This window comes from Magnolia sinica, chromosome 3, assembly GCF_029962835.1.
Source record: "Magnolia sinica isolate HGM2019 chromosome 3, MsV1, whole genome shotgun sequence".
NCBI classification, from domain to species: domain Eukaryota; kingdom Viridiplantae; phylum Streptophyta; class Magnoliopsida; order Magnoliales; family Magnoliaceae; genus Magnolia; species Magnolia sinica.
Window position 1 is genome coordinate 97,900,803 of NC_080575.1, and position 26,401 is coordinate 97,927,203.

Genomic DNA, 26,401 nt, shown 5'->3' on the forward strand with positions numbered 1-26,401 from the left:
TCCATCAATCAGGGGTTCGCATTGCGTAATCTGTCTGATTTTGGTTTTACAACGTTATCTACAATATGTCCTGTGATTAGGACAGCTCAATTTCAGTTAAACACCCTGCATAGTGTATAAATCATCACTATGCCAGAACATTAAATAACTCTAATTACAACCCAAGTTTCTTGGGCGGCTTAAGATAAGTTGAGGACCCTTGTCGCAGGCCTGGCATTGAGACCCGCTGCTGCTGCTTTGCTTTCTTCCGCCTCTCTGTCACTTGGTTCTCTCTCTCCACTTCTGCCTGCGCCTTTCTCAAGTTCTCCATTTCCTCTTCCATTGCGATCTTCTCTTCTTTCTGCTTCTTCTTGTGTTCCAACATTGATGTATCCGAATCCTTCACTGAGAAAAACATCGGCCCCAACTCAGCCAGCCACTGCGGCTCAACTGCAGTGGCACACTGCATGTATTCTTTTGTTGTCAATATCAGCTCGTGGTATACAACATAGTCTGGTGTATACCCAAGGCCATAAAGGGCGCTGCTTGGATGCAAATGACAAGGCATCCCATTACGGCAATTCACATACTCCCCAACACCTTTCAATCTTGCAGCGTTGTGGAAATACGCAGAACAAATCGCCTTTCTAACAACATCCCAATTGGGACCACATGACGTCAATGGAATCTTCAATGTCTTGAGTATGTCTAGCAGCTGAGACCTAACCTCCCTTGCCTTCCGCAGCCCCTTCACATGCAAGAAGTGGTCATTGCACCAGTCTCCCCTGTACTGGTTCGCCTTCCACTGCTGATAGACATTGAGCAATGTCAAATGATCAGATTCGGGAACAAAGAACTTCTCCCTCGCGGCGTCGCTCTCCTCTGCCCTGTCCTTGGGCCGGAAGAAAACAGATGGAACTGAAAGCATTGACACAATCGTCAGCACCTCGTTCAGGCACTCCAGCTGCTCCCCCATCAGCAACATCTTAGCAAGTGGTGGATCCAATGGAAACTCAACCATTTTCCATCCCAGCTCCGTCAGGCTCCCAACATTATTTAATGCACCCAAGACCCATAACTGGTACATGGAATTGAGGATGTTGTCCTGTGGTGGAGGATCCATGAAATCAAAATCCAACAAATTTTCAATCTTCAGAGACTTAAGTAACAGCACCACATTGCCAAGATTTGTTCTCTGGATCTCTGGCACAGGGTTCGGTAGCATCTCATTCTGGTAGGCAGTCTCTGTGTACAGCCGGTAACATGTGCCGGGTCCAGTTCTCCCCGCACGGCCAGCTCGCTGGTCAGCAGCAGCCCGGCTAACAGGAAACACTTGGAGAGCATCCATACCCATCCTGGGGTTGTACACTTTCATCTTACCATAGCCTGTGTCGATGACATAAAAGATCCCATCCACCGTCAGTGACGTCTCCGCAATATTGGTGGCTACAATGCATTTTCGGGCCCCATCTTCAGCTTTCTGGAAGATCTTGGCTTGAAGATCGGCTGGCAACTGGGAGTAGATTGGGAGTATGGAAAGCTTAGGCACCCCCTTCTTGGTTGTGGAAACGAGCTGTTCCATGCGCTCTGCAAGCGCATAGCAGGTTGCTTCAATCTCATCTTGGCCAGTCATGAAGATGAGGATGTCGCCGGGCGAGCTTGTAATGTGGATGGTCATGGCTTGCTTCACTGCACCTTCAACATAGTCTTCGCAAGGCGTCTTGCTGTATAAGATATTCACAGGGAATGTCCTCCCAGGGATGTGGAATATTGGCACACTGCAGTAAATATCAGCAATTAGAAAAAATGAAATATGGCAAAAATGTAGATAACAAATTAGTTTATTAAAGCTTGCATCAATGTTAGAGCTAAAATAGGCCATTCACACAGGTTGAGAACTTGAATAAAGATGTTTGAAAGCAAAGTGGCTACAGGCAAGCACAGTCAGAAACCTAGAAGCAAATAAAAATAAAATGGAAAAAAAAAAAGAAAAAAAAAGGCTACAACAAGGATGGAAACAGTGAAGCTTGGAGAACCCCACCAGGCTCAGGAGACTGGTCTAAATGCCAAGATATCTTTTAAGTAAGCAAAATAGCCAATTCTCCCAATAGTCACCAAAGTTATACTGGTACTTTGGTTGGGACATGTATGCCAAATGACATGGATATGGGATCTTGACTACTCATAATTCCTATGGGTATTTTTTTTTCTGTTTTTTTTAATATATATATATATATATATTTCCTTCACTAATACACATGTTCTCCACAGCTGTATGATGTGCAGATTGATCTCATATTTAGCAAGGAAACCCTTGGTTTGTTGAAGCTTCTCACATTCTAGTAGATCCTTTAGCATATACTAGGGGTGTGTGTGTGGCACATGCAATGCACGTGGACTCGTGGAGAGAGATTAGAGTTTGGGGAGAGAGTCAGCTGCACACCAGGCCTTTTATGGGTAAAATATAAGCTATTCCTGGGATTTTTCAGGTGAAATCTGAGCTGTCGGATGGACACCAACCACATTTTCAAGTTCCTAAAATACCCTTGAACTTTACTATAAATGTCTTGACGTGTCCTCAAAATATACAAGGTTCTCCATCTGGGAAAACAAATTGCCGGGGCAAAAATCTCCAAGACCTAGTGTTATATATAGTAGAGATATCCACAAACTATACTTCATGTTCATACTTGAATTCTCGAAAGTTGGGCCCTATTGCAGGATGAGTGGATACATATGTAGAAAAAAAATGAGGCAACCCGATGCCACTTTTGGCGACTGACTTAAACAGCATCTTCATCATTCAGATTTTCAACAATGTTAACTTTAAGAAAAGAAAAACTGCATCCCCCACCATGTGGAAGGATCAAAGTATCTAACGGCCGATACAGGGGCGTACCAACTGTTACGGCCATCATAACGGTTGATTTTTTTATTTTTTTTTTTAAAAATTGCCTGAAAATTTCAGGAAAAAATATTTAGAAAATCTAAAATAATGTAAATATTCCAAAAATGTATTCAGTTTTTGTTTTGAACATGTTTATGGTAGCATAACGGTCCATTCTTTGGTGAGAGTTCCATGCTTCAGAAAAGAGACAAATATTGAGCTGGGTTTATGGTCAGTATTCAATGTTTGAGCAGGAACTAAAGTGGAAACACTGATCACTAGAGACTGAGAGAACAGATTCTTAAATACACAAAGGCTAGTTAGCTATTGCAACAAAGTGAGAGGGGAGCAGGAGAGGATTTGGGTGCAGGAGCAAAGAAGCATCTGTTTCAAAATATTAGCAGCAGTAAAATACTCATGGAAGTGTAAATTCAAAGCAGGAGCAGTACCTTGGTACAAAGTTCATGCAAGTAAGTTTCAAATCTATGAAATAATGAGTATATTTAGCAGTGGCACCAAATTCCCAACAATTCCCAAAAGCCATGATTAAAAAAAAAAGGGTGTTGCAAGAGAAAGTTAATGTTATTAGTACATAATAAGTGAATCATTCTCAAAACGGACATGTAACAATCACCAACAAAAGCAAAACACCGACAATACAAATACACTATTAATAAAACATCTGCGCCTTACCCTTTCCAAAAACAAGGGAAAAATGAATGATATAACTGCAGATAAAGCATTTGGAAAACAATGAGCATAAAAGATATAGCTGGTGCGGTGTGTCCTCACCATATTACAGAGTGAACCATCAGTATGTGATAGGTGTACACTTTTCTACGATTTAGACGGGTGGAAGGGAGTGGCCCACCTTGGATGGCAGATGGTCCACAATCTTCTTCGATCAGACAATCCTAGGTGTCCAATCAAGAGCTTGCAAATAAATAGTAAAAATACAATGTTTTACATTCAGTGGTCAACAATCAATTGATTGTATGATTAGGATTGTCCCATCACCATGACTTCTGAGTTCTGAGCCATGGACAAGGTAGATACTACCTATCCATTACATGTGGTCTGCACCATAATATGCACAGGTTGCAGAGTTGAAGAGGAAATAATGACAAGCATATATGGGTGTGCCTAATACAGATAGTATGTCAAGGGAGGAAGCTGTAACAAGCCACTGGGGCATGCACCAGAAGAATCAGGATCACCCTGAAGACAAGAGTCATAGCCATTGATTTTGGCAATCCACTCACGTACATATCAGAGGTGATGATGTGTATATCACTATACAAATTTTAAGAGTACAAAGGAATCATACCGGTATTTATCAAGATCAGAATCCTTCAATGTTTCACGAAGAAGCACTCCATCCGTCATATACTGCAAAAAGGATTCAGCATATAGAACTACAGACAGGGAGTCAGGGACACTAAGAACAATAAGAAGGATTTTCAGAAGGATAATGAAAACAAACGTCTTCTAGTTATGCAGTCAATGACAAAAATGAACTAAAGAAGAACCAAATGACTGATGGAAACCAAAGATGAAATTTAAAATACATTAACCAAGCATTGTAGCAAATCAAGGTTTTTGCCATCTCATGCAAACAAAAAAAGTATAAGTAACTAATGTGAAGCAATTATGAGAAATAAAATAGAACTTGAAGATGCCAATGCAAAGAAGTAACTTGAAACATACATTTTGGAGATCTGCCTTCAATAATCAGATCAAAAGATAATACTGATTACTGAGATGTGACGAATTGAGAAGTGACGTCAGAGATTCAGAATGCAAAACATGCTTAGTAGAGAAGAAAGAAAGCTTAACTACATGATAAGGTGATTAAGGTATTTAACATAGTAATGAAGATCCACAAAACTATTTCTACTTTCACACCACAGAGGAAAAGGCCATTAAATGTGCAGGCACTAGAGGAAAAGGAAAAACAAAAACAAAATCCCAAGAATTTACTACCTTGATTAGGGTGTTCGGCCCAGTGACATCCTCGAACCGAATCGCATAACCAACTTTGTCGCCCAGTTCAGTTTCCATCTCTTCACTAACTCGCTTTGCTACGCTCATAGCTGCCACACGCCTTGGTTGGGTACAGCCAAGAACACCAGTTGTCGTGTATCCATCTTCATGCAGATACTATACCAGAATTTTATCAATTAGAAGTAGGCCAATTAAACAGTCTACTAGCGAAACGTAATTGATTCGATTGATTATATAATTCAATCATAATATGGACAAACCTGTGTAAGCTGAGTTGTTTTCCCTGAACCAGTTTCTCCAACTACAACGATAACCTGATTTTCACGAACTACCTGATCCATGGTTAATTGAAGAAACTTCGAAATTAGCTCATACTTCATAGGGCATGATTCAGACATCACATTAGAATGCAGAAAAGGTCCCTTCATCTATATCTAAGCCATGTTAATTCAACGAACACAGCATTTCAACTGCTTGGGAAGGATTTTTATTTTTTTTATTTTTTTTGAAAGGCAGAACTGGCATTTTGATGAAATCAATTTTCCCTGAAAATGTGTCCATTTCCTTAAGGACCTCTCACGCCTCACCAACTGACCTACCCATTTGTATTTCCATGTGGGGCCCATCACCTTGTCTATTTCCATCAATGTTTGTGAACACTGGGTAATCGGCGCCCACGCTGATTTTGTTGCTTGATATCTCTTGGTGATGGGGATGATTAGGCTGATTTAGATTGATGATGCAATAGATTTGGAGTCGCCACTAGCCACTTAACTCAAAATCCCGCAGTTGGCTAGAACCTTCAAAATACGTCAAGCTAGAGAATCCGAAGACTCTCTTGCTTTAAATTGACTCCTGATCTACAATTTGAGATTCTGAATAAGGGACCTCGGTTACAAAGAGGGAAGGTGTTAGGCACCCTCTCTGCCCGTACGGATATACGGTCTCTACTTTGTGTGGTAAAATAGTCTTAAGGGATGGAATGATAAGGTTAGATGAGACTAGTCAAACTCAGATTTCTGATGTGGCGAGGTCCGAAAATTCAGCACACCACAGAGCATATGTCCAGAGAATGTCTAGAGGAGTTTTTAATAAGATGATGATGATGGAATATGGACTAGGCTACTGTGAGTTTCTGATGTGACAGGATCCAGAGTTCTGGGAAGTCACAGAGCATACGTTCAATGATAGTCTAGAGGAACAGGGAGGTTGAGAGAGGAAGTAATGATGCGATAAGAAATGTGAATACTAATGATGATTGTATGATCTTTGGCTTGCACGGGCTTTAGATGTTTTGGTGTACTATGGTTGAGAGGTTTAACTCCGAGGTAAGTGGGTAAGCTAAGGGATAGCCGAGGAGGCTAGAAGGATAGAGGCTTGAAAGCTCAAACACTCCCCATTCTCACTTGCTCACTCTCTTTCTTTCTCCCTCTCCTTCTCTTGATTCTTGATTGATTGTTGTGGTTGTTGATGAGAAATGAAGAGAAGTGAAGGCTATTTATAGCTTCTTGGGATGACATTTTGGTAATTCTAAGGGTTTTGGAGGGTGAATGATTATGTGGCCACTTGAGATTGGTTGAGGGGAGGGTATTGCCACATGGCACTCTCTTATTAGTCCTTGAGCTTTGGTAGGATGGTAAATAAGATGAGTTATGGGGGTAATTCTATGGAAGAGTTGACTTTGGGAGGGAAGAATAGTTGTGGTTTAGAGGGGCACATTTGTCGAGGCAGGGCGGTAATCGGATTACTGCCGGCGGTAGTCCGACTACCGCCCGACCACCGTTGACTCCGAACTCCGGCTTTTGGGCCTTATTTTGGGCACTAGATGCGGGCTTTTGGACTTTTTGGGCTTTATGGGCTTTTGGGCTTTTTTGGGGCTTTTGGGCTTTTGGATTTAAAGATGTTTTAGTTTGGGTTCCGGATTGGTTCGGTAGTGGTTCGGAAATGGGTAATAGGATGACCTAGGCTTGGTTTGGTTGGGGTTTGGGGTAGGACGTGGGGTTCAGGTTTAGTTGCTAAGGATCATACATGCCTTATCAAGCTACTAGCCTAGGTGGGGTGTCTACAATGTTTTAAATAGATTACACTATGTAACATGTAGCTTACACTACATACCCTAGCTTAGCCTTAACGCTATGTAGCCCATGAAAATAAGTTGCATGCTAATTTGTATTCCCAGGCAATGAATGCAAGGTGATTCCTCTTATCAAGGCCATTTGAGACCCACCTAAAAGGAACCTCCCTGCTGCGCGCCTCTCGAATTATTCGGTCATGCAATACTTATGGAATACAAAGTACAAAATGCATTTCGACCCGTCGTAGTTCTCAATCATTTCACGATACTATGCTACACGCTACATAGCCTACGATACACGCTACATAAATTACAGTCCAAGTTGTTTTCTACTAAAACAAAAGTAATTAATGTTTTCAGTGATTTGTTACATTTCTCTATTTTTCAATAAAAAGTAGTTAATTTTTTAAGTGATTTTAGTAAAATAATAAAAGTAACAGTATTAAACCAGTTCTAATGCTCTTTCTACATCTTTATAGTTAATCTTTGCCCTATTTTAGGTTATGTTTGTTTGCACCAGATATCATGATATTTCATTATTAGACAGTCTAAATTGGTGCAAAATATCATGAAATTTCATTATATTTGGTGCAACCAAGCACAACCCTAATTAAAAATCTAAAAGTACAATGTAGCTTATGCCTCACGCTTCAGAGTGAACAGTGTGCACTACACACTATTTGCTATTTAAAACACTGACTTCAATATGGGGCCTACTGTTAGATGATCCTAACCATGGGCATTTCCAGGTTGGACCCATCATTAGTTGATCCTATGCATGTGTATTTCCATGTGGGACCCATCGTTAGCTGATCATAACTAGGGCTGTCAATGGGCCGGGCATGGCCTGGGGTAGGTCTCGGCCCAGATTTTAAATTGTTTCAGGCTAGGCTGTCGGACCGGCCCTAATCAAAATTCTGATTTTTCAGGCCCGAGCATGGCCCACTGATGCCCCTGATCCTAACCAATGTTTTAAATATCATTATTGCGTAATGTATCGCACCCTTGGGATATGGATACATATCGGTTATCGCATGGGATATATCAATTGTATCGCGTAATGTATCGTTGATGTTGGGAGATATAGGAACATTGGGAAATTGGTCGAATTTTTCAATGAAACTTCAGGGATAGTTAAAAAGACATTAATACACACTTAGAAATCAAAACATTACAAAAAAAAAAAGAAGAAAAAGAGTGCACATAATAGGGGTTTCCTTTATATGGGGTCCTAATATATGCGCTTTCCAACAAAACTGACGCAAGTATATTCAAAGTCTATTCATATAATTTATAAATGTAAGAAGACATGTATGGAAACCCAAACAATACGTTCAAAAGCAAAAGAAGAATAACTAGATCAAGTTACAATTACATACATGCTTAATATTGTATGCGGATACAAAGATTGCATCTGATTTGCGAGAAATTGAGAAATTTAGATTTTTATCAATTTTCTATAACTTGACACATCTCCCCCAAATCTCGAAATCGAAGTTCCAATGATTTTTTTTTTTTTTTGAAAACATGAAGAATCATATATTTATAACCATTTGACACTGGTTTAACGTGATTTACAGCAAAAACATGGATAAAAATTTGAAAATGCTCACTGGATCGACTATGTGGGATATATCGACACTACTTGTGCATTTCGTATTACACAAGTGGGATACAAGATATATCGGCTGATATCGTTGATATTTAAAACATTGATCCTAACCATTTGTATTTCCATGTGAGGCCCACTGTGAATGATCTTTAATCATGTGGGGATCATCATTAGATGAGCTTAACCATGTGGAGCCCTTTAGCCAATCCTAACCTTGTTTATTTCCATGTGGGCACATCATCAGTCAATCCTAACCATGTGAATTTCCACGCGAGGCCCATCATCACATGGTCCTACCAATGGTAATCCAGGTGGGACGCATCGCTAGTCAATCCTAAGCATGGGAGGACCCATCATTAGGTGATCCTAACCACTTAAATTTTCATTAGGGGCCCCTTGTTAGTCAATCCTAACTATGTGGGTTTACACATGGGGCCCATCATTAGACGATCCTAACCATGGGTATTTGCAGGTGGGACCCAACAATAGCCGATCCTGTGTCTATTTTTTGTTACATGTTAGAAATTTTTTACATGTTATCTTTCTCAAAATTGAAAATACAGATGTTTAAACTGTATTTAGCAGAATGTATACAGTAAGCACTGAAGTTCATACAAAAACCATACTCAAAAATGTGAAAATCGGTGAACTTCTACAGGGAAAATTACCAACCTGTAACAATTCCTCGCGGACAGAATAAATTGGGAGAAATTGTCGTTGCTGTGATAAGGATTTTGACTTTGTAAAATCACTCACAGCTTCACCTTTCTCTTTCATGTGTTGTGCAAATTTTGCATCCTCCTTAAAAGTCAACTTCACCCTCTTCCCCTAATACAGCTGTATCTGCATCAATCTGCATCCAATCATAATGAGAACTCCAAACGGTCATAGTATTAGATTGCTGAAAGGTAATCATAATTTCAGCCATTCCAAGTATTACCTGCTCTGCTGTCTTCTCAACACCCAGTATATCACCAAGCTTTGATCCTGCAAGCTCCCAAAACCTTTGGCGTGATTTGTTCTGACTCTGTTTTTCATGAATTTCCCTAACAAGAGCAGATCCTTTGCGTGATATTATAGCCATATCAGATGTGGGATCTTTCAACGGCATTGTAGGCTCTGCCTGCTTTGTAAAAACAACCCTGCCATGCAGGAAAGGAGGCTTTGTATCTGTGGCAGAAAAGATAGTAAAAATGTTTCGGTAGAAGGCCAAATGAAACAAGTCTATTCAAATTTTTATCAAAGGCATTTAATGTGTCAAGAATCATAGACAAACAAGATATGTGCCCAACTACAAAACAGAATGTGAAATATGCATGTGTTACACAGTTACACAAACGGAAGCCTCGCACCATCAATTGAAGCTCATGCAACTCATTTCGCATGAGTTTTGGAAGCCGTACTTGAGTTTTAACAAGGGAACCACAACATTGAAAAAGTTTTCTGACCTCCAAAATTGTAACTTGAAAAACTTAGTTTAGACTATACACTCTATTGACAGTCAAATGAGTTTAAACAGAATCTAAGGGTCAGAACTTGATAAACTCTTGCTCATGAGATTCCCCATGTTTTTATCATATTGGAACAATTGAAGACAGTTGATTTCTAAATTCATTTATTCTAGAACATGCTAGAAGTAGAGGTGGTTTAAACACATATCACGAAGAGATTAGTGAGATCATGTAAAATAAAATCCATGGAAAATACTATCCAACTGAATCAGGACCAGGTGGTTTCAAGTTTCAAACAGCAGAGAGATGTCTGGCAATAATCTTACTAGCTAACATCAAATGGAAGCAAGAGCAGAGTAGAAAAATATGGCAATCTGGGCACCGAAACAGAAAGACGACCATAGAAAGGAAACTATTGCGCAAAATAAGTGACCATGCAAGCATGCAACAAACTCAGGACTGAAGCATAATATTGACTGTATCAGTGATTGAACAAGTCAACATGTCAGTGACAAGAAAATGCATTGTATCAGGTCTGTTTCGGAAAAGAGATGCATATCAGCTGATATTTTGAACCATGGTTCTCCTTTATCGTTATGTGGGGAAGCAGGAAGAATTCCCCTCACGAAGAGCCAAATGCCTCATACCATCTCTCGCTAAAGAATCAGCTAGCCTTTTCACTTCTCTCCCCATGTGACAAACAAAATGCTTATCCAAGTGGAAATTTTTAACAACACAGCATAAACTAGGAGATTAGCTTTTATCTTTGATGAGACTAGAACAATTGCTTTAGGATTAAACCTCTCATTTTCATTCACCCCCACAGAAGCTAACGTTTTAGCATGGGGCCTGTTGGTTCTCTCTTTATATTGCAGACTCTGTTTCTTGATACATCTTTAGATTCTCTCCTTAATACAATTCTCCTTACCCATAAAATAAGAAATAACCATTGCCCATAAAATAAAAAAGATAACGGTTACCTATGCTTCTGTTGTCCACTAACCAACGATTTTTTTTATTTTTTTATTTGTAATGAATATATCAAGATTCATTATAACCATCGAGTAGCACCTCAAATTATCAAGCAAGGGCATTCTACTCCATCTTCACAATCACCTCAAAGAATCCAACTTATGGCAAAAAAAAAAAGCACATGTAATCTCATACATAGGTTACTACGTTCGTCATTTATCAATAAAGCAAAGGCTCCTGCCATTTACTTGAAAAAGGGAAAATAATAAGGATATTTGCATACCATGAACAAGAAGTATAACTTTGCGTTCATCCTCATCTTCGAATTCGGTCTGCACCTCCGTCCCTCTAACAGCTCCAGATCTCAGTAGTTGCCGATCTTCCCACTGAGCGTTATCAGCAGTAAGCTGTGATAACTTCTTGCTTTGAGAAAGTGTCATCCTTGTTCCATCCTTGCGTACCTGCAGTACACTTGCACACAATCTACGTGAGTGAGAAACAAAGTGCAATATGACCATCTGCTTTGTTTCCTGGGCCAACAACAACACAGAAAATTGGCGGACATTAAGTAACAGAGTGTTTCAGTCTTTTCCAAGGTAAAAAATCAATTCAGGTGCAATTAACAAATGTTGCTGACTTTCAAAAGATTTCTTTTTAATGTAATAATGCTTTCCCCAAAGTTCAACACATGCAGCACAAATAGGAGGTTCTATTCGTGATTCCCAGATTGCATTCAGTTTATGTAGTTAGCCAATGCAGATACTGCTATGGAGAGGCTGTGGCTACAGGAGGTAGATCTTGTCTTTAATGAGTTACACCACCCTTTGTCAATTTCAGCAGTCTTTAAAAGTGAAACAATGAACAGAATCACAGACGCCCCAACTGTCCCACTTCACCCAAAGAAATCCAGCCGTGAGCCACCAATACCTAGAAACAAAAGTCATGCACACTTGCAGATATTTTTCCTATATTCTCATGAAAGATAACTGCCTCAATTAGGTCCACTTTTCTCCACTCATCCCAAAGAAAAATGTTGTTCCAAAAATCATGGATTTGTATCATTGATGCCTTGAGATGCTTCCTATGGATATGAAGCTTAAATTATCCTCCAGTTTTGCAGTTCATTTGAGTCAAGTTTTTCGGTGTGATGTGTGATTTCTTGTCTTCAAGATTGTATGGAAAAAAAAAAAAAAAGGATATGGGATAAATGCATTCTGAATATCCAAGGATATGGATTCTGCATAATTCAAACAGTCAATATGTATTTTGTAGTTCGATCAACTGGAAACAAGAAATAGAACCGCATATAAGAATTTACATTAAACATAAGATCCAGCCAGCTGTAATGACTCGAAGTTACCATGTTCTTCAATTTTTAATTAGGATCAGCCTTATTTGCTGGTGATAGTGGGTACAGAATGCAATTTGACAAACAGCCAAATTTTCACTGGGGAGGCACCACTGAAACATAGCAGCATCATCAAGTGGCCTCCTCACTACTAAAAGGTATTAGCGGTGTCATTCTCATACCTAATGATGCATCAGAGAGAGAATCACAGGAGCAGGAAAAAGGAGATAGCCATGAAAATTAAACTTTGAAGGTTCTTCCACTGGCAGCCTGGGACCCCCAGATGGGAGGGATCATTAGATGATACAGGGAGGTTAGATTGACAAATCCCAGAGCTGAATAGGATATTTAAATGAAGAGGAAGGCTCTAAAAGAAGTTGATGGATCTTCAACAAGATTATCAACCTTTGTTCTAGACTTTATCATTTTGTCTGCCTAACAATTTAGCCAACTCCATAACTAAAGGTTGGTGTTAGAGGGGTGTCTGCTTGTATTGCAAATTTAGCCAACTCCCTGTTGTTGTTGTTGTTGTTGTTATTGTTGTTGTTGTTGTTATTGTTGTTGTTGTTGTTGTTAACAAAGTTTCGAAAAAAGAAAGAGATAAATAAAGAGAAAACAGAATCAAAGGGATAATTAATATTTTAATTCATAGCAGAGTACAGAAACATCACTAGATTTCATTACACAATCTGCTATATATTACTACGGGAATGCAGATCATGCAGTTGAATCAGCAGGAACTAGCAAAGCTATTTCTTACCCAGCAGATCATTCCTAATAGGCAAATGATCCTTGAATAAAAACTGACAGAAAGAAATTCATACTGGAAAGTCTATACGAACCAGTCTCTTGGCCAATTCTGCTTCCTTCTTCTGGAAGGAAGTATCATCCCCGAGAAACAGTGATGAGCTATCAGCATCAAACATTGTGTTACCTTCATCTCTATCATACCTACAGTATAATCACCAAAAGAATAAGAAACACAAAAAATTAAAAATTAAAAAATTAAAAAATAATAAATAAATCAGACGGCAAGAGCAAGTCAGGTAACCACAATTAACAATATAAGGTGCAGTTCACATGAAAACCATAACAGCGTGACCATAATATTCATTACCAAAATTGTACTAAAACCATAATTAGTCAAGGGATACCAGAAGTAGAACAGCAAATCAATGCTTTTCTAGAAGCCACTGGGATGCTAAGGTTTAAATAATGCAGTAGTCAAAAGTTGATGAGGAAGTTGACTTTAAATGATTTCATTGGCAATGGGAAAATAACATTGTTTTGTTGTAGTCAGCCATTTCTAGCTTCCTATAATGTTTTGCTACAAATCACCAGCACTGAAATCATTATCTGAACACAACAGTGGTTTCAGGGTAACATGATACCACCTCATCCTTTGATCTACACTGACTACTAAAAATGAACGATCTTCAAAATGGTTGATGCGGGACAATTGACCACTGACTTTGAAAGCTCAAATTGATAGAGCATGACGAATCACTAGCATTAAAATCATTATCTAAGAACAGTGGTTTCAGGGTAACATGATACCACCTCATCCTTTGATCTACACAGCTGCAAAAAATGGACCATCTTCAAAATGGCTGATGCAGGATAATTGACCACTTGCTCTAAAAGCTCGAACTAATAGCGCGAATCAATCCCTTTATCTCATAGCCTAGGCCTGACATCCCATGGGTTAGGACCTCGGCTGAACCCCCCTCGTGGGCCCCACTTCACATGGGTTCTGCTTCACATAGGTGGGGCCCGCCTCACACGGGCCGCCCACCCCGAGTGTGCCCCTACATCCCAGGGGCCACCGCACTCAAGCCCAATGTGAAAATGCCCTTGCATTAATGATGCAAGACAATTAAACACTTTCTCTAAAAGCTTAAATTGATAAAGCATGGCGAATTAATCCCTTTATCTCATAGCTTAGGCCCCAAGTCCATGAGTTAGGTCCTCGGCCGAACCCTCCTCGTGAGCCCCAAATCCATGGGTTCTGCCCTGATGCAGGACATGAAAATTAAATATGATATGCGAGATTTCAGGCTTAAGATCACGTTAGTTCAGAAACAATTACACAAATTCCATATCCCACATGAAAGTCCATACATTCAATTAAGGAGAATCTATGCGGGTCCAAGCCTACACATGATAGGGCTGGATCAATAAAAATTATGAACCAAACGATACTCAAAGATGAGAAATAATCATCCACGCATGCATAGTAATCAGTCCCTAATCCAAGGGATTCAGAAATTCCAATTCGGGGAACCCTAGGGTAAGAAAATTGGCAAATAACTTAGAGAAAACGTAATCTAGGACTAGGATTCATGAAAAACGGCTATGAGGGGATAAAAGAGGATAAAAACCTGAGCCAAAAGACGATCCCGCGTGTGGACAGCAACAATGTCCCAAACAGACGTACGTGTGATCCCGGCCGCACGTGTGTGGGGTCCACTACGCAGAAAAATGCCACCTTGGCCCTGGTCAACCAGGGATGGACTCCAAAACCCCCAAATCTCAGCTCGATCCGATGTACGGTTTGTGCGTGGTGCCCTGCCGAAGTTTCAGCTCGCCTACGGGCCGAAATATGGAAACCTACTGTAATGAAGAAATCTGATGCAACAAAAGGACAAATTCGAAGTACGGATGGTGGGGGAAGATGGAAAAAAAAGATGATGGAGGATGGGGGTGAATCGGGATCGATGTGGCCTCGCACCACGATAGTTAGCCCTTCGAAAAGGGAGGGCTTCACACCCACTTTTAAATTCTTCCACAACTCACGAAGAGAGTAGAAAAATAAAGCAGGAATTTTTTTATTAACTTCAATGAATCAAAAGAACTACAAGGGATGCCTATTTATAGGGAAAATCCTATACCCCAAAACTCGCACCATGTGCGCAACCTATTACTTGGCGATGAAGTAAACTAAAATAAAAACCAAACAGAGAAATCTAAAGTGTTCACAATGTTCTAAATAATAACAATAAACAAAACCTAAAATATGAAATTATCCGACGAGTGGGCCACGATCATGAGATCCCATGATGGGCTTTTCTTGATTATCGGGCCCAATCTTTTGAACCAAACTTCCTCTTCTAGGTAGGAGGCCTTCCCTGGACGTCGTCATCGAGACAGATCGATGGTAGGGCCCTCCTACTCCGTACGTACGTGGGTAGGTGAGGTGGCGTGCGTGCGCGTATGCGAGAGATGTCCCTATCACGCCCCCTCGTGGGCCCCAAATCCATGGGCTCCGCCTCACACGTGCCCCAAATCCATGGGTTATGCGGGCCACCCACCCCGAGTGTGCCCAAGCATCTCACAGGCCACCCCACTCAAACCCAGTGTGAAAATGCCCTCGCATTAATCACCGCCGGCGAGGAGTCTCAAACACAAGACCTCCCGCTCTGATACCAATTTAATGCAGGACAATTAACCACTTTCTCTAAAAGCTCGAACTGATAAAGCATGACGAATTAATCCCTTTATCTCATAGCCCAGGCCCCAAATCCATGGGTTAGGTCCTCGGCCAAATCCTCCTCGTGAGCCCCAAATCCATGGGTTCCACCCCCTCATGGGCCCCAAATCCATGGGCTCCACCTCACACGAGTCACTTGCCTCACACGAGCCCCAAATCCATCGGTTATGCGGGCCACCCACCCCGAGTGTGCCCTTCCATCCCACAGGCCACCCCACTTGAACCCGGTGTGAAAATGCCCCCGCATTAATTAATCACCCCCGGTGAGGAGTTTCGAACACGAGACCTCCTTCTCTGATACCACTTTGACGCAGGACAATTAACCACTTGCTCTAAAAGCTCAAACTGATAGAGCGTGGCAAATCAATCCCTTTATCTCATAGCACAAGCCCCACATCCTATGGGTTAGGACCTCCGCTAAACCGCCCTCATGGACCCTACTTCACATGAGTTCCCCTTCACAAGAGCCACCCGCTTCACACGGGTGGGGCCCGCCTCACACAGGCAACCCACCCTGAGCGTGCCCCTACATCCCACAGGCCACCCCACTCAAGCTCTGTGTGAAAATGGCCCTGCATTAATGGCACATCAAACATGTCCCATGTTTCTTAAAAATATTTTTTCATCCCTAATATCCTTATATCAAGCTCATGAATAATTTGGAAGGTCACATACCATGCACGGTCAGCATTGTAATCCATCTCTAAACGCGTTTGTTCCGTTAGCTCATGATTGTCTTCTTTACTCGAAGAATTATCATCAGCTTCATTTTCCTGAAAATTAGGAGAAAGTAAAATTATTAAGATAAGATGCAAGTTCAAAAAATGGTTCTATTAACCAAAGGAAACAAGTCCTAAACAAACACAATACATGGCTTGCAAGCAACATACCTCAGAAACCAATCTTGAATTCTCAGCAGAACTAGCGAGATGATGAGACCTTCCACTATAGCGAGAGTTCGAAGCTCTTCCAGAAGCACGCACTGGGACTGGAGAAGGAGAGATGTGATCCCAGGGAGAAGCAGCAGGTCCTGCAACAAACGTAATCGAGTTATTACATGTTCAATGATAACAACTAACATATCAAGTTCACATAGCTTTTCAATTCCATGCTCACAGTACTCTACCTGCAGAATGAGGAGTATGACCACCCAACCACGGGGACACCAGTCGAGCATCAGGTGATGCCCCAACAAACATTGGGGATGGTGAAGGCTGATGATGCCTACCAGACATAGAGTGACTGTCCCGGCGAGGTGTATCTTCCCATTCCCATCTCCCATCATCCCAATCAGATCGGGCTGCAATTTTTTATGAAACAAAATATGTGATACTGCAAATAGACTTTTGAAAATTCATACAGATCAGTCATAAACTTTACAAAAACATTTTTAAAATAGGGAAAAATTGCAAGACAAGGAACATACAAGATGTTCGCCTAGAAGCAGATCCATGTCTGCTTCTCTTTCTTTCGGATTCTCCTGCATACTTATCTTCATGTCCACGCCGATATCCGTCTCTTCTTTGTGAATATTCATCATGATAACCATCATCATCATGCCTTCCCCTCCTACTCTCACTCCTTGCTTCATTCCGATCCCTTCTATCACTGGTTCGGCTTTCTCTCTCATACCTACTTGGACTTCGAGACCTGACACTTCGAGAACTTCCACTATGTGGAGTTGTAACCTTTAGAAAATAAAGACAAAAAGGTGATAAGAGATCTGTTCAAGAAGAAACAAGAGGTCCATTATACGGTTGAAATTGAAATGATACCATACACCCTTGGATCTTTCCAGATGTTTGCATAGTTATACACACAAAGAAATACTCATATGCACATGATAATCCTCTTTGGTAATTTCTTGTGCACCAAAAGGTAAATAAAAAATATTGTAGCTTGCCAAAAGAAGAAAACAAACAAAAATAATATTCCTCTCTGACATCAAATAAAATAAATCATGTAGGGATCTATTTCATGAGATCCAAAGCACTAGGTCAAAAGAGAGTGGCATTGGACCTCTTCCATATATGATAATTGTACGACTTCCGATTCCAGCAGGATAAAAGTGAATTTGGGATATCCTGGTCAGTTTGATAAGAGGAATAAAAAATAAATAACAGAAGGCAGCAATATCTTACTTCGGAACGCTGATATACATTTGACGGATGAGAACTCCGTGTATTGCCATCCTGTCTTCCATCAGAAATGGTAGAGAATACATCTGTGCCAAAGCATCAAGAAACTCATGTGTTACTAGAGAGAACAAGGACACATTTTTAAGAAGTCACAAGACAATATTCATCCTTGCTTTTGCAAGGAAATCTTTGCAGGATCACAAACAATTTATGTGTCGCTTGAAGAGAAACCATATGATCCATGACCTGAGGCTGTGCATTGCACACTTGGGTATTCAATTTTAACGAGTGGGGCCCTGGTTTAAAGATCCAAACCAGAACTAAATTGCATCGCACGGTGGATGATCCTTATGCACCATATATTTCCTTGACAAGACAAATCCTAACCTTGCAACTTCTAGTCTAAAACAGATGTTTAACAAGAGAAATACAGCAATAGTCCACATTCAACTGAAAAGAAGCCTAATATTAGTAGCTAACATATCATATCTGAAGATTTTTGGGGCATACTTCATCCATGGTGAGATGCAACAGGCCAATGGCCTTAATTCCCAAAATGTGGGCTTGCTTTGCCAGAAATAGAAACCCAAGTATTTGTGAAAAGCCTCAAGTGAACAATACCACGACTGCTTTATCTTCAATGCTATGAGAAGGTAGGCACCTATCCACATTGCATTATCTGTCCATTATGTGCATAACTAAACCATAAAAGATCGCCAGATAAATTTTATTCTGGCCCTATATGCAAATCCAACTTTTGCTCACAACTCGAGGGTTCTAGCCTTTTTTAGGGATTGGGCTCCTTAGATAGCTCGGTCAGGCGTTTGGGTCATTCATGAGACTGATATTTGTATTTTTTTTTTTTCTCTTTTCTTGTTCTTGTTCTCTGTTCTCATAGTTTTTTTCTGTAGTTTCCTTTTCTTTCTGCTGCTCTTCCTTTTTTTCTTTTGTAGCTTTTTCTTTCTTGATTAATAAAATTCTTCTCTTTCAAAAAGAAAAAAAAAAATCTTTAGAAAGTTGTTGCCTTGTTCTGTTTTATCATGTGCATTCAATATTCATCCTTCATTCTCAGACCTCAGTGCTAAGGACCCTTTACAAGACAAGATGGGCAAAGCAAAATACGATAGCAACTGCATGAATCATGTTTGGCACAGGCCAAAAAACACAACAGGATGCGTCAAACTTTTAAACTAACTTGGTTTAAATGGCTGGATCAAGGTTACCTGGACCATAGGTCGACTTGGTATGCAGTACAAGAATGAGTGCGTGGTACACTACTTCCTCCAATACGTGGTATGCTAGGGGTAAGACCATGTGTGTCACTTTGATACATACATTGTGCATGCAATATAGTTTTATATCTGAACTAACATTGCAATTTATATATGAAGTGATGAATTTTATTATTATAGACCCTGTGTGCTGTGTTATAGTATAACTACATAAATAAATCTCCGCATTGTAAATATAAATTTGCATTTAACTTAATTAATAGTAAGAATATAGAGCCATAATTCCGGGTATGGTAGACATAGCATTCTAGATCGCAAATGACTCATAATCTAGATTGCTCGATCTGGAACGTAAAACTTGGCAGGTAGCATACGGCCGGATTCTTGGTGAGGAATTTTTACATGAATATGGTTGAAAGCTGGCTCACTTCGACATGTAACAAGCTTATAACCAGTGTTCGAAATATCGATACTATCGGCCGATATTATCGTTATCGGGCCCCAACGAGACGATACCCGGGCGATAACGCCCGGAAGATACCAAAAATGCAAAAATTCAGATATTGCACGATATATCGTGCGATATCGCCATGCGCATAGGTGGAGAATAAAAAAAATTTGAATTAGATTTTTTAAAAAAAGAGAAATCGGAGAGTACCAGCGAAGATTGGTGATCGGAGGTGGTCCATTACGATATATCTGTGGAGATTTCTCGGAGATTCCGGCGAGAAATCGGGCCAGATTGAGGAACCCCTTCCTCCGGAACGAGAATCGTCGCTGCCGCGATTGTCGGAATCTCTGCGTGCGTGAAGGAGAGGGAAAACGAAGAAGAAGGGCGCGGAAATGGGGTGAAAAGGGGTTTCGATCATGCAGTGGGTTACGGAGTACGCTCTTATCGTACTCAGTAAACTCAGTTGGGCCAACCTTTAATGTATGTAGTATATCCACGCCGTCCATCCGGTTTCCTTTCTAATTTAAGGGGTTGATATCTAAATTTAAGAATTTTAAGGGCCTACCTAAAAGGAGTCACTCTTTCCACTGTTTTCTATGGTGGGGTCCACTCGAGCTCTGGATTTGACCCATTTTTTGGCTCATGCCATAAAATGATCTCTTCAAATTTATAGACAGTGTGGATGCAAAAAATACATCTTAGTGGGACCCACGTAAGTTGGTCACGTGGCATTGGGGCCGTCAATTACGGAAACAGATTGGATACTCCCCTGACACCAGCCCGCGGATGATGGTCGGTGCTCTGTGGGCCCCACAATAATGCATGTATTTCATCCATTCCGTTCATAAATTTTTAAAGATTATTTTATGACTTTATCCAAAAAACTAGAGAGATATAAATCTCAGGTCGACCACACCAAAGGAAAACAATAGTGATTGGATATCCATCATTTAAATGTTCCTAAGGCCCACTGTATTGTTTATTCGACATCAAATCTGTTGATTAGGTCATAAAGACCCAGATGAAGGGTAAAAACAAATATCAGCTAGATCCAATACTTTTATCGACCCCAAAAAGTTTTTAATGGTCAACGTTCATTTCACACTGTTACCTGTAATGTGGCCCAGTTGATATTGGAATATATCTAATTTTTTGTTTAATATCCTAAAATGAAATATAAAAATATATGGACGGAATGGATGAAACACATACATCATGGTGGGCCCACAGAGCACTGACCATCAGCCATTGGCTGGTGGAGTAGCCAATCCATTTCCGTCAATGACGGGCGACATGGTACGCTCGTACCGAGTAAACTCTGTTGGGCCACCGTGATTGCATGTGGTTTATCCATGCCGTCCATCCGTTTTTACTGATCATTTTAGGTGTTCAGCCCAAAATTGAACCATATCCACAACTCAAGTGGACCATACCACAGGAAATAGTGGAACTGTTAATTTCTACCGTTGAAACCTTTTTAAGGCCCACAGTGATGTTTGTTTGTCATCCAACCAAATATTTATTTTTTCCCTTCATCTGGGTCTTTATGACCCAATCAACAGATTGGATGTCAAATAAACAGTACAGTGGGCCTTAGGAGGATTTTAATGGTGGATATCCAATCATTATTGTTTTCCTGTGGTGTGGTCCACATGAGATCATATCCCTATAATTTTTTGTATCAAGCACTAAAATGATCCGTAAAAATGTATGAACGAAATGGATGAAACAAATACATTATGGTGGGGCCCACGGAGCTGAGATGAACTGAAATCACAAATATTAACCTGATTCAAAACTTTTATGGGCACACGAATATTTCTACTGTGGATGTTCAATCCTTACATTTTCAGCCCATTTGAAAATTGGATCCTGTTCATTTTTGGCTCTTTGTTCTAAAATGATCTCAAAAAATGGATGAACGGAGTGGATTACTCACAAACATCACGTTGGGCCCCACTTAAGTTTTTAGCGCCGGAACTTCCTACACATGGCTTGCGTAGGAAATCCGCGTCCTTGGATTCTCAAGACGCGTAGCCAGACCGGCTACTAAAGTAACGTCACCAAGTTCTGTGGGGCCCACCATGATGTACGTATTGCATCTACGCCGTCCATCCATTTGGCCAAATCATTTTATGGCATGAGATAAAGAATGGGTCAGATCCAAATTTGGAGTGGATCCCACCATAGAAAACAGTGGAGAGAGGGACGCCCACCATTGAAACCCTGATCATGGGTCCACTGTGATGTTTATTTGAGATCCAACCTATTTATAAGTTAAGACACATGAAAAAAGGGAAAAAACAACTTTCAGCTTGATCAAAGACTTTTGTGGCCCCTAGAAATTCTTAATGGTGGGTGTCACTCTCTCCACTGTTTTCTGTGGTGGGGTCCACTCGAGCTTTGGATCTAACTCATTCTTTTTCTCATGGCCTAAAATGATATCTTCAAATGGATGGACGGTGTGGATACAACACATACATCATGGTGGGCCCTTCAGAACTTGGTGATGTCACTTCATGTCCCCATCAATCATAAGTATATTTCTCAAAATTTACTTCTTAAGTTATTCTTTGTCTTTTCAATAAATTGGTTGTGTTTTAATACATGACTACGATATATTTATAAATATCATGCATCCAATTTAAATATAGTTGCATTAGTTCAGTTAAACATCGCATAACTTAGGACCCTATACAAAGGAAACTTATTATGTGTATATTTTTTTTGAGATGTTATGATTTGAAAGTGTGTATTAAGGGGTTTTTTAACAATCCCCAAAGTTTCATTAAAAAATTCAACCATTTTCCCAATGTTTCCCCATGTTTCCCAAAAAGTGCGATAAACTATGCGATACAAACGATATATCCCATGCGATAACCGATACGTATCTGTATCTCAAGGGTGCGATACATTGTGCGATACCGATATTTCGAACACTGCTTATAACTAACAACAACTTCAGCTAACATCAATGGCTTCCTTCCCTTGTTGCCTGTATTATAGTTGTGCAAAACCTCCTATTCAACTCTTTACTATAGAGTTCCATTGGAAGCATTTCTTCAGAGGGTCATAAAAATTAAATCTACATTCTCAAAATTTTTGGGAAAAAAAAAAAAAAAAAGAACCTGGAAAACTCAACAGGATTCAGATAGCAACCAACATTCAGCTCTAAAACAAAGGGATATGTGATATGTCAACAAAAACAATGAGATGAAGGAAAAGAAAAGGAAAGAAAAGATACAAAATAACAACAAGCTTAAAGTGCGATTGACAATTAATGCTTGTACAGCTAGGAATGTCTCACCTGAATGTGATGTCTCTTCCATATGAGTTTCCCGATAGCGACGGTGATCACGAGTGTTTCTCCCTTGAAAAGAATTACTTTCAGCATCATCAAATCCAGAGAGACTAGACTTCTCATCTTCATCTAGAGAAGTCACAACTGAAATATTTCTATCTTGGGGAACTTTAAACCCAGCATCACCCTTGGATTCTCACTTTGCAATCACAAGAGCATCCAGACCTGTTCAAAAATAGTTCACAATTCAGTTATTTAGTAAGAAATTAAACATCCATTATTGAGTAGCAAGCACAAAAGAATCCGGCATAAGCAATTGAATGCCGATGCCAAACCTTAGTTGCACATAGCAAGAGCAAATTCAGGTGGAAGTAGCATTGCTAAAAGTTTGGGGAAATTGAGAAGCCATATTAAGATTTTGATGTAACAACTAGTCACAACTCACAATCCACCCTTAATGGGTTGACAAACAAGTACACAAACAAGTATGGAACGAGTTGTCATGACAGCATCTCCATGGATAGCCTATTGATGCAAACCCGAAAGGAAAAGCAAATAAATCAATAAGAATAGAAAGAGATTGTGGGAAACGACCCAACAATCCTTTAGCTGAATGCTAGAGATCACAAATGCAAGACTGTTAGCAAGCTCAACAGTCCTCTAGTCTAGAACTAGAGACCACTCTCAGCCACTGTAGAGAAAATAAGAGAATTTCATAAAGAGAATATTAATCAGCTCGTCTTATTCCATAGGCAATAGGCCCTATTTATAATCAAACCTTACAATCTGTAATAAAAGTTATAGAATCTAAAAAACTACGAAAATAAGAAAGCACCTAAATAACAAAATATTCTAATTAAGAAAATACCTAAAATAAGAAGATACTTAGATAACAAAAATATCTAAAATTATTCTCCTGCCTAATGTAAAGATATGAAAGAAAGGGAAATTTATAAAGATATGAAAGAAAGAGTAAATTTCCTAATATAGAGATTTGAAAGAAAAGATGAGCTAAAAAAGGAAAGTGGACATTTTCTTGTGCACATGTGCAAAGTGTGCCCGCGTGAGATGCAGGCCTTTTCTTCAATATCTTGATCAACTGGCATGTGTGGCCATTTGGTTACATCACATATCACCACGCAACTTGGCCGGAATCCAAACAGCCCCCAATAGAAGATTGATAACAATAATTGGGTGCATGGAAGAAAGCAAGAAGGTTTGGAGTTGAGGGGAGTATCGAGACATTGCAGCACATTGGGTGAAAGAGTATTGATACTGAGAACAAAATGCTTAAAAGGAAAATAATAATAAATAAATAAATAATTGTTATGGATGTACATAAACATACCCAGAACAGATTTCCTCTCAGGGGGTCGGAATACCACCCTGTCCTTGCCAGGGATATGCAACCCTCCTTCACTGATCTTATCCGGTTCCAATAGGACTGTTATTTTGTCAATGTCAATTACTCCTTCACCTCCCTATACAGGAAAATATCAACATGAAGATGAAAAGAATAAGGAAACAAAAAGGAAAAGAATATCAACCTAAATTCTTATGGAAAAACACGACACTAACCTCCATATTAATAAATAAATAAATCTTAATCGAACGAACAGTGCTACACAATCAATCTGCAAGATGTGAGATGAAAATCAACAAGTATTCTGAGATTTTATCAAATTTCAACAGAAAAGCAAATTATTCCAAGAGCTTTAATAAATGGGGAAAAAAAATAAAAAAGAAGAAGAAGAAAGAAGAAGAAGAAGAAGAAGAAGGAATAAAGACTTGAAGAAAACCTTGAAGTTTCAAACTCTCTCTCATTGGCCATGGCCTGCCACAAGGTCGAATAGCTCTGAATCGAGGCGATTAAGTACCCACCACTGTTGTGTCCGAAGAAGTAACAATCAAGAAAATCGCGAGAAGAAGGATAAAAATTGACGAGTTGATATGCAGGGTGGACCACATTATGTAGGGGGCGCAGATTCAATCACATCGGGAACTAACCGACTTCCGTCCGGTCTTTTCAGTGGAGCCACTTGTTGTATATCCACGCCGTCCATCCGTTTTGGAAGATCATTTTACAACATGAACCCAAAATGAAGCAGATTCAAATATCTGGTGGACCACACCATAGAAAACGCTGATGATTGGTCATTAAAAACCTTTTTGTTGGACTCGGAAGTTTTGGATCATGATATTTATGTTTTTTCTTCATCCAGGTCTCCGTGGCATTACCGACACGTTGGATGCAAAATAAATATTATGGGAAACCTAAGAAGTTGTTAATGGTGAGCGTTCAATAATCACTGTTTCTTGTGGTGTGGTCTACTTGATAATCAGATCGAATTCATTTTTTGAACCATGCCATAAAATAATCTGGAAAAAATGATGAACAGTGTGGATATAGAAAATAAAACGATGTTGCCCCACAAAAGAGATCGGAACTCGTTTAGGTAGCCACCTGACTAAATCCGCGCCCATCATGTTGCTACGTGGTGTCAGGACTGTGTGGGCCACTCGTGATGTATGTGTTTTATCCATGCCGTCCATCCATTTTGCCAGCTCATTTTAGTACATGAGCCAAATGGAAGCATATATAAAGTTCAAGTGGACCACACCAAAAGAAAAAAGTAGTAAATAATGACGTCTACTATTAAAACTATCCTAGGGTACAATGATGTTTATTTTTCCTCTAACCTATCTACAAAGTAACTCATACCTTGTTGAAAGGAAAACACAAATACCGGCTTGATCCAAAACTAAACTTCTGTAGGCCCCAAGAAGTTTTCAACTCTAAGTGTTCAATCCCAACTCTTTCTTGTGGTGTGATCAGCTTGAGCTTTGGATATGCTTCGATTTTGGGCTCATGACATAAGAATGAGCTGGAAAACAGATGTACAGTGTGGATAAAATGCATACATCACAATGGGCCCCACAAAGTCCTGACATCATGTAGCTTGGTGCTAGGTCACCAGGCAATCCACGTCCATTGAATTGGCAGAAACTACTAACCTGCATGAAATCCATACCATCCATCAGTTATCCCACTCGGTGTTTGGCCTTCATACCGAAAATAAGGATGATTACAGCACTCAGTTGGGCCACCCCAAAAAAATTATACCTTAAACCTCTAAATTAACAGGCTATGGCCCACATAAGTTTCCAAATATTGTAATTTTTGGGTACTTCATTCTTCCCTATGAGGCATATTAGATGAATGGTTTGGATGGCATGCAAACACCACTGTGGGCTCTACACAACTAATAGTAAGCATTCAATCCCATATGTTTTTAATGTTGTGGTCTGAGTGAATCATAGGTCAGCCTATTTTTTTGGCCTAACATTGTGGGAGAATATATTATGCTCTTGAACCATGTCAAATAACCACGTATTCTAAAAGCTCAAGCCATTAGAGGATGTTGTGTGTGTGTGTGTGAAGGGACTTTGACGCCAAAGATT

At 39.9% G+C, this 26,401-nt stretch overlaps 1 protein-coding gene across 1 annotated transcript; it reads right to left on the reverse strand.

Annotated features, from left to right (window-relative positions):
- LOC131240358 (pre-mRNA-splicing factor ATP-dependent RNA helicase DEAH7) lies at nt 1-24,887 on the reverse strand. Its single transcript, XM_058238529.1, is given in 18 exon segments — nt 1-1,757; nt 4,194-4,255; nt 4,850-5,026; nt 5,131-5,202; nt 9,229-9,363; nt 9,365-9,409; nt 9,497-9,726; nt 11,263-11,440; nt 13,170-13,278; nt 16,493-16,590; nt 16,708-16,847; nt 16,944-17,117; nt 17,244-17,505; nt 17,959-17,992; nt 22,894-23,164; nt 24,288-24,420; nt 24,518-24,573; nt 24,739-24,887. Coding segments are annotated over 17 exon segments (3,729 nt in total). The 5' UTR covers nt 24,524-24,573; nt 24,739-24,887; the 3' UTR covers nt 1-154.
- Nucleotides 24,888-26,401: the final 1,514 nt, after the last annotated feature.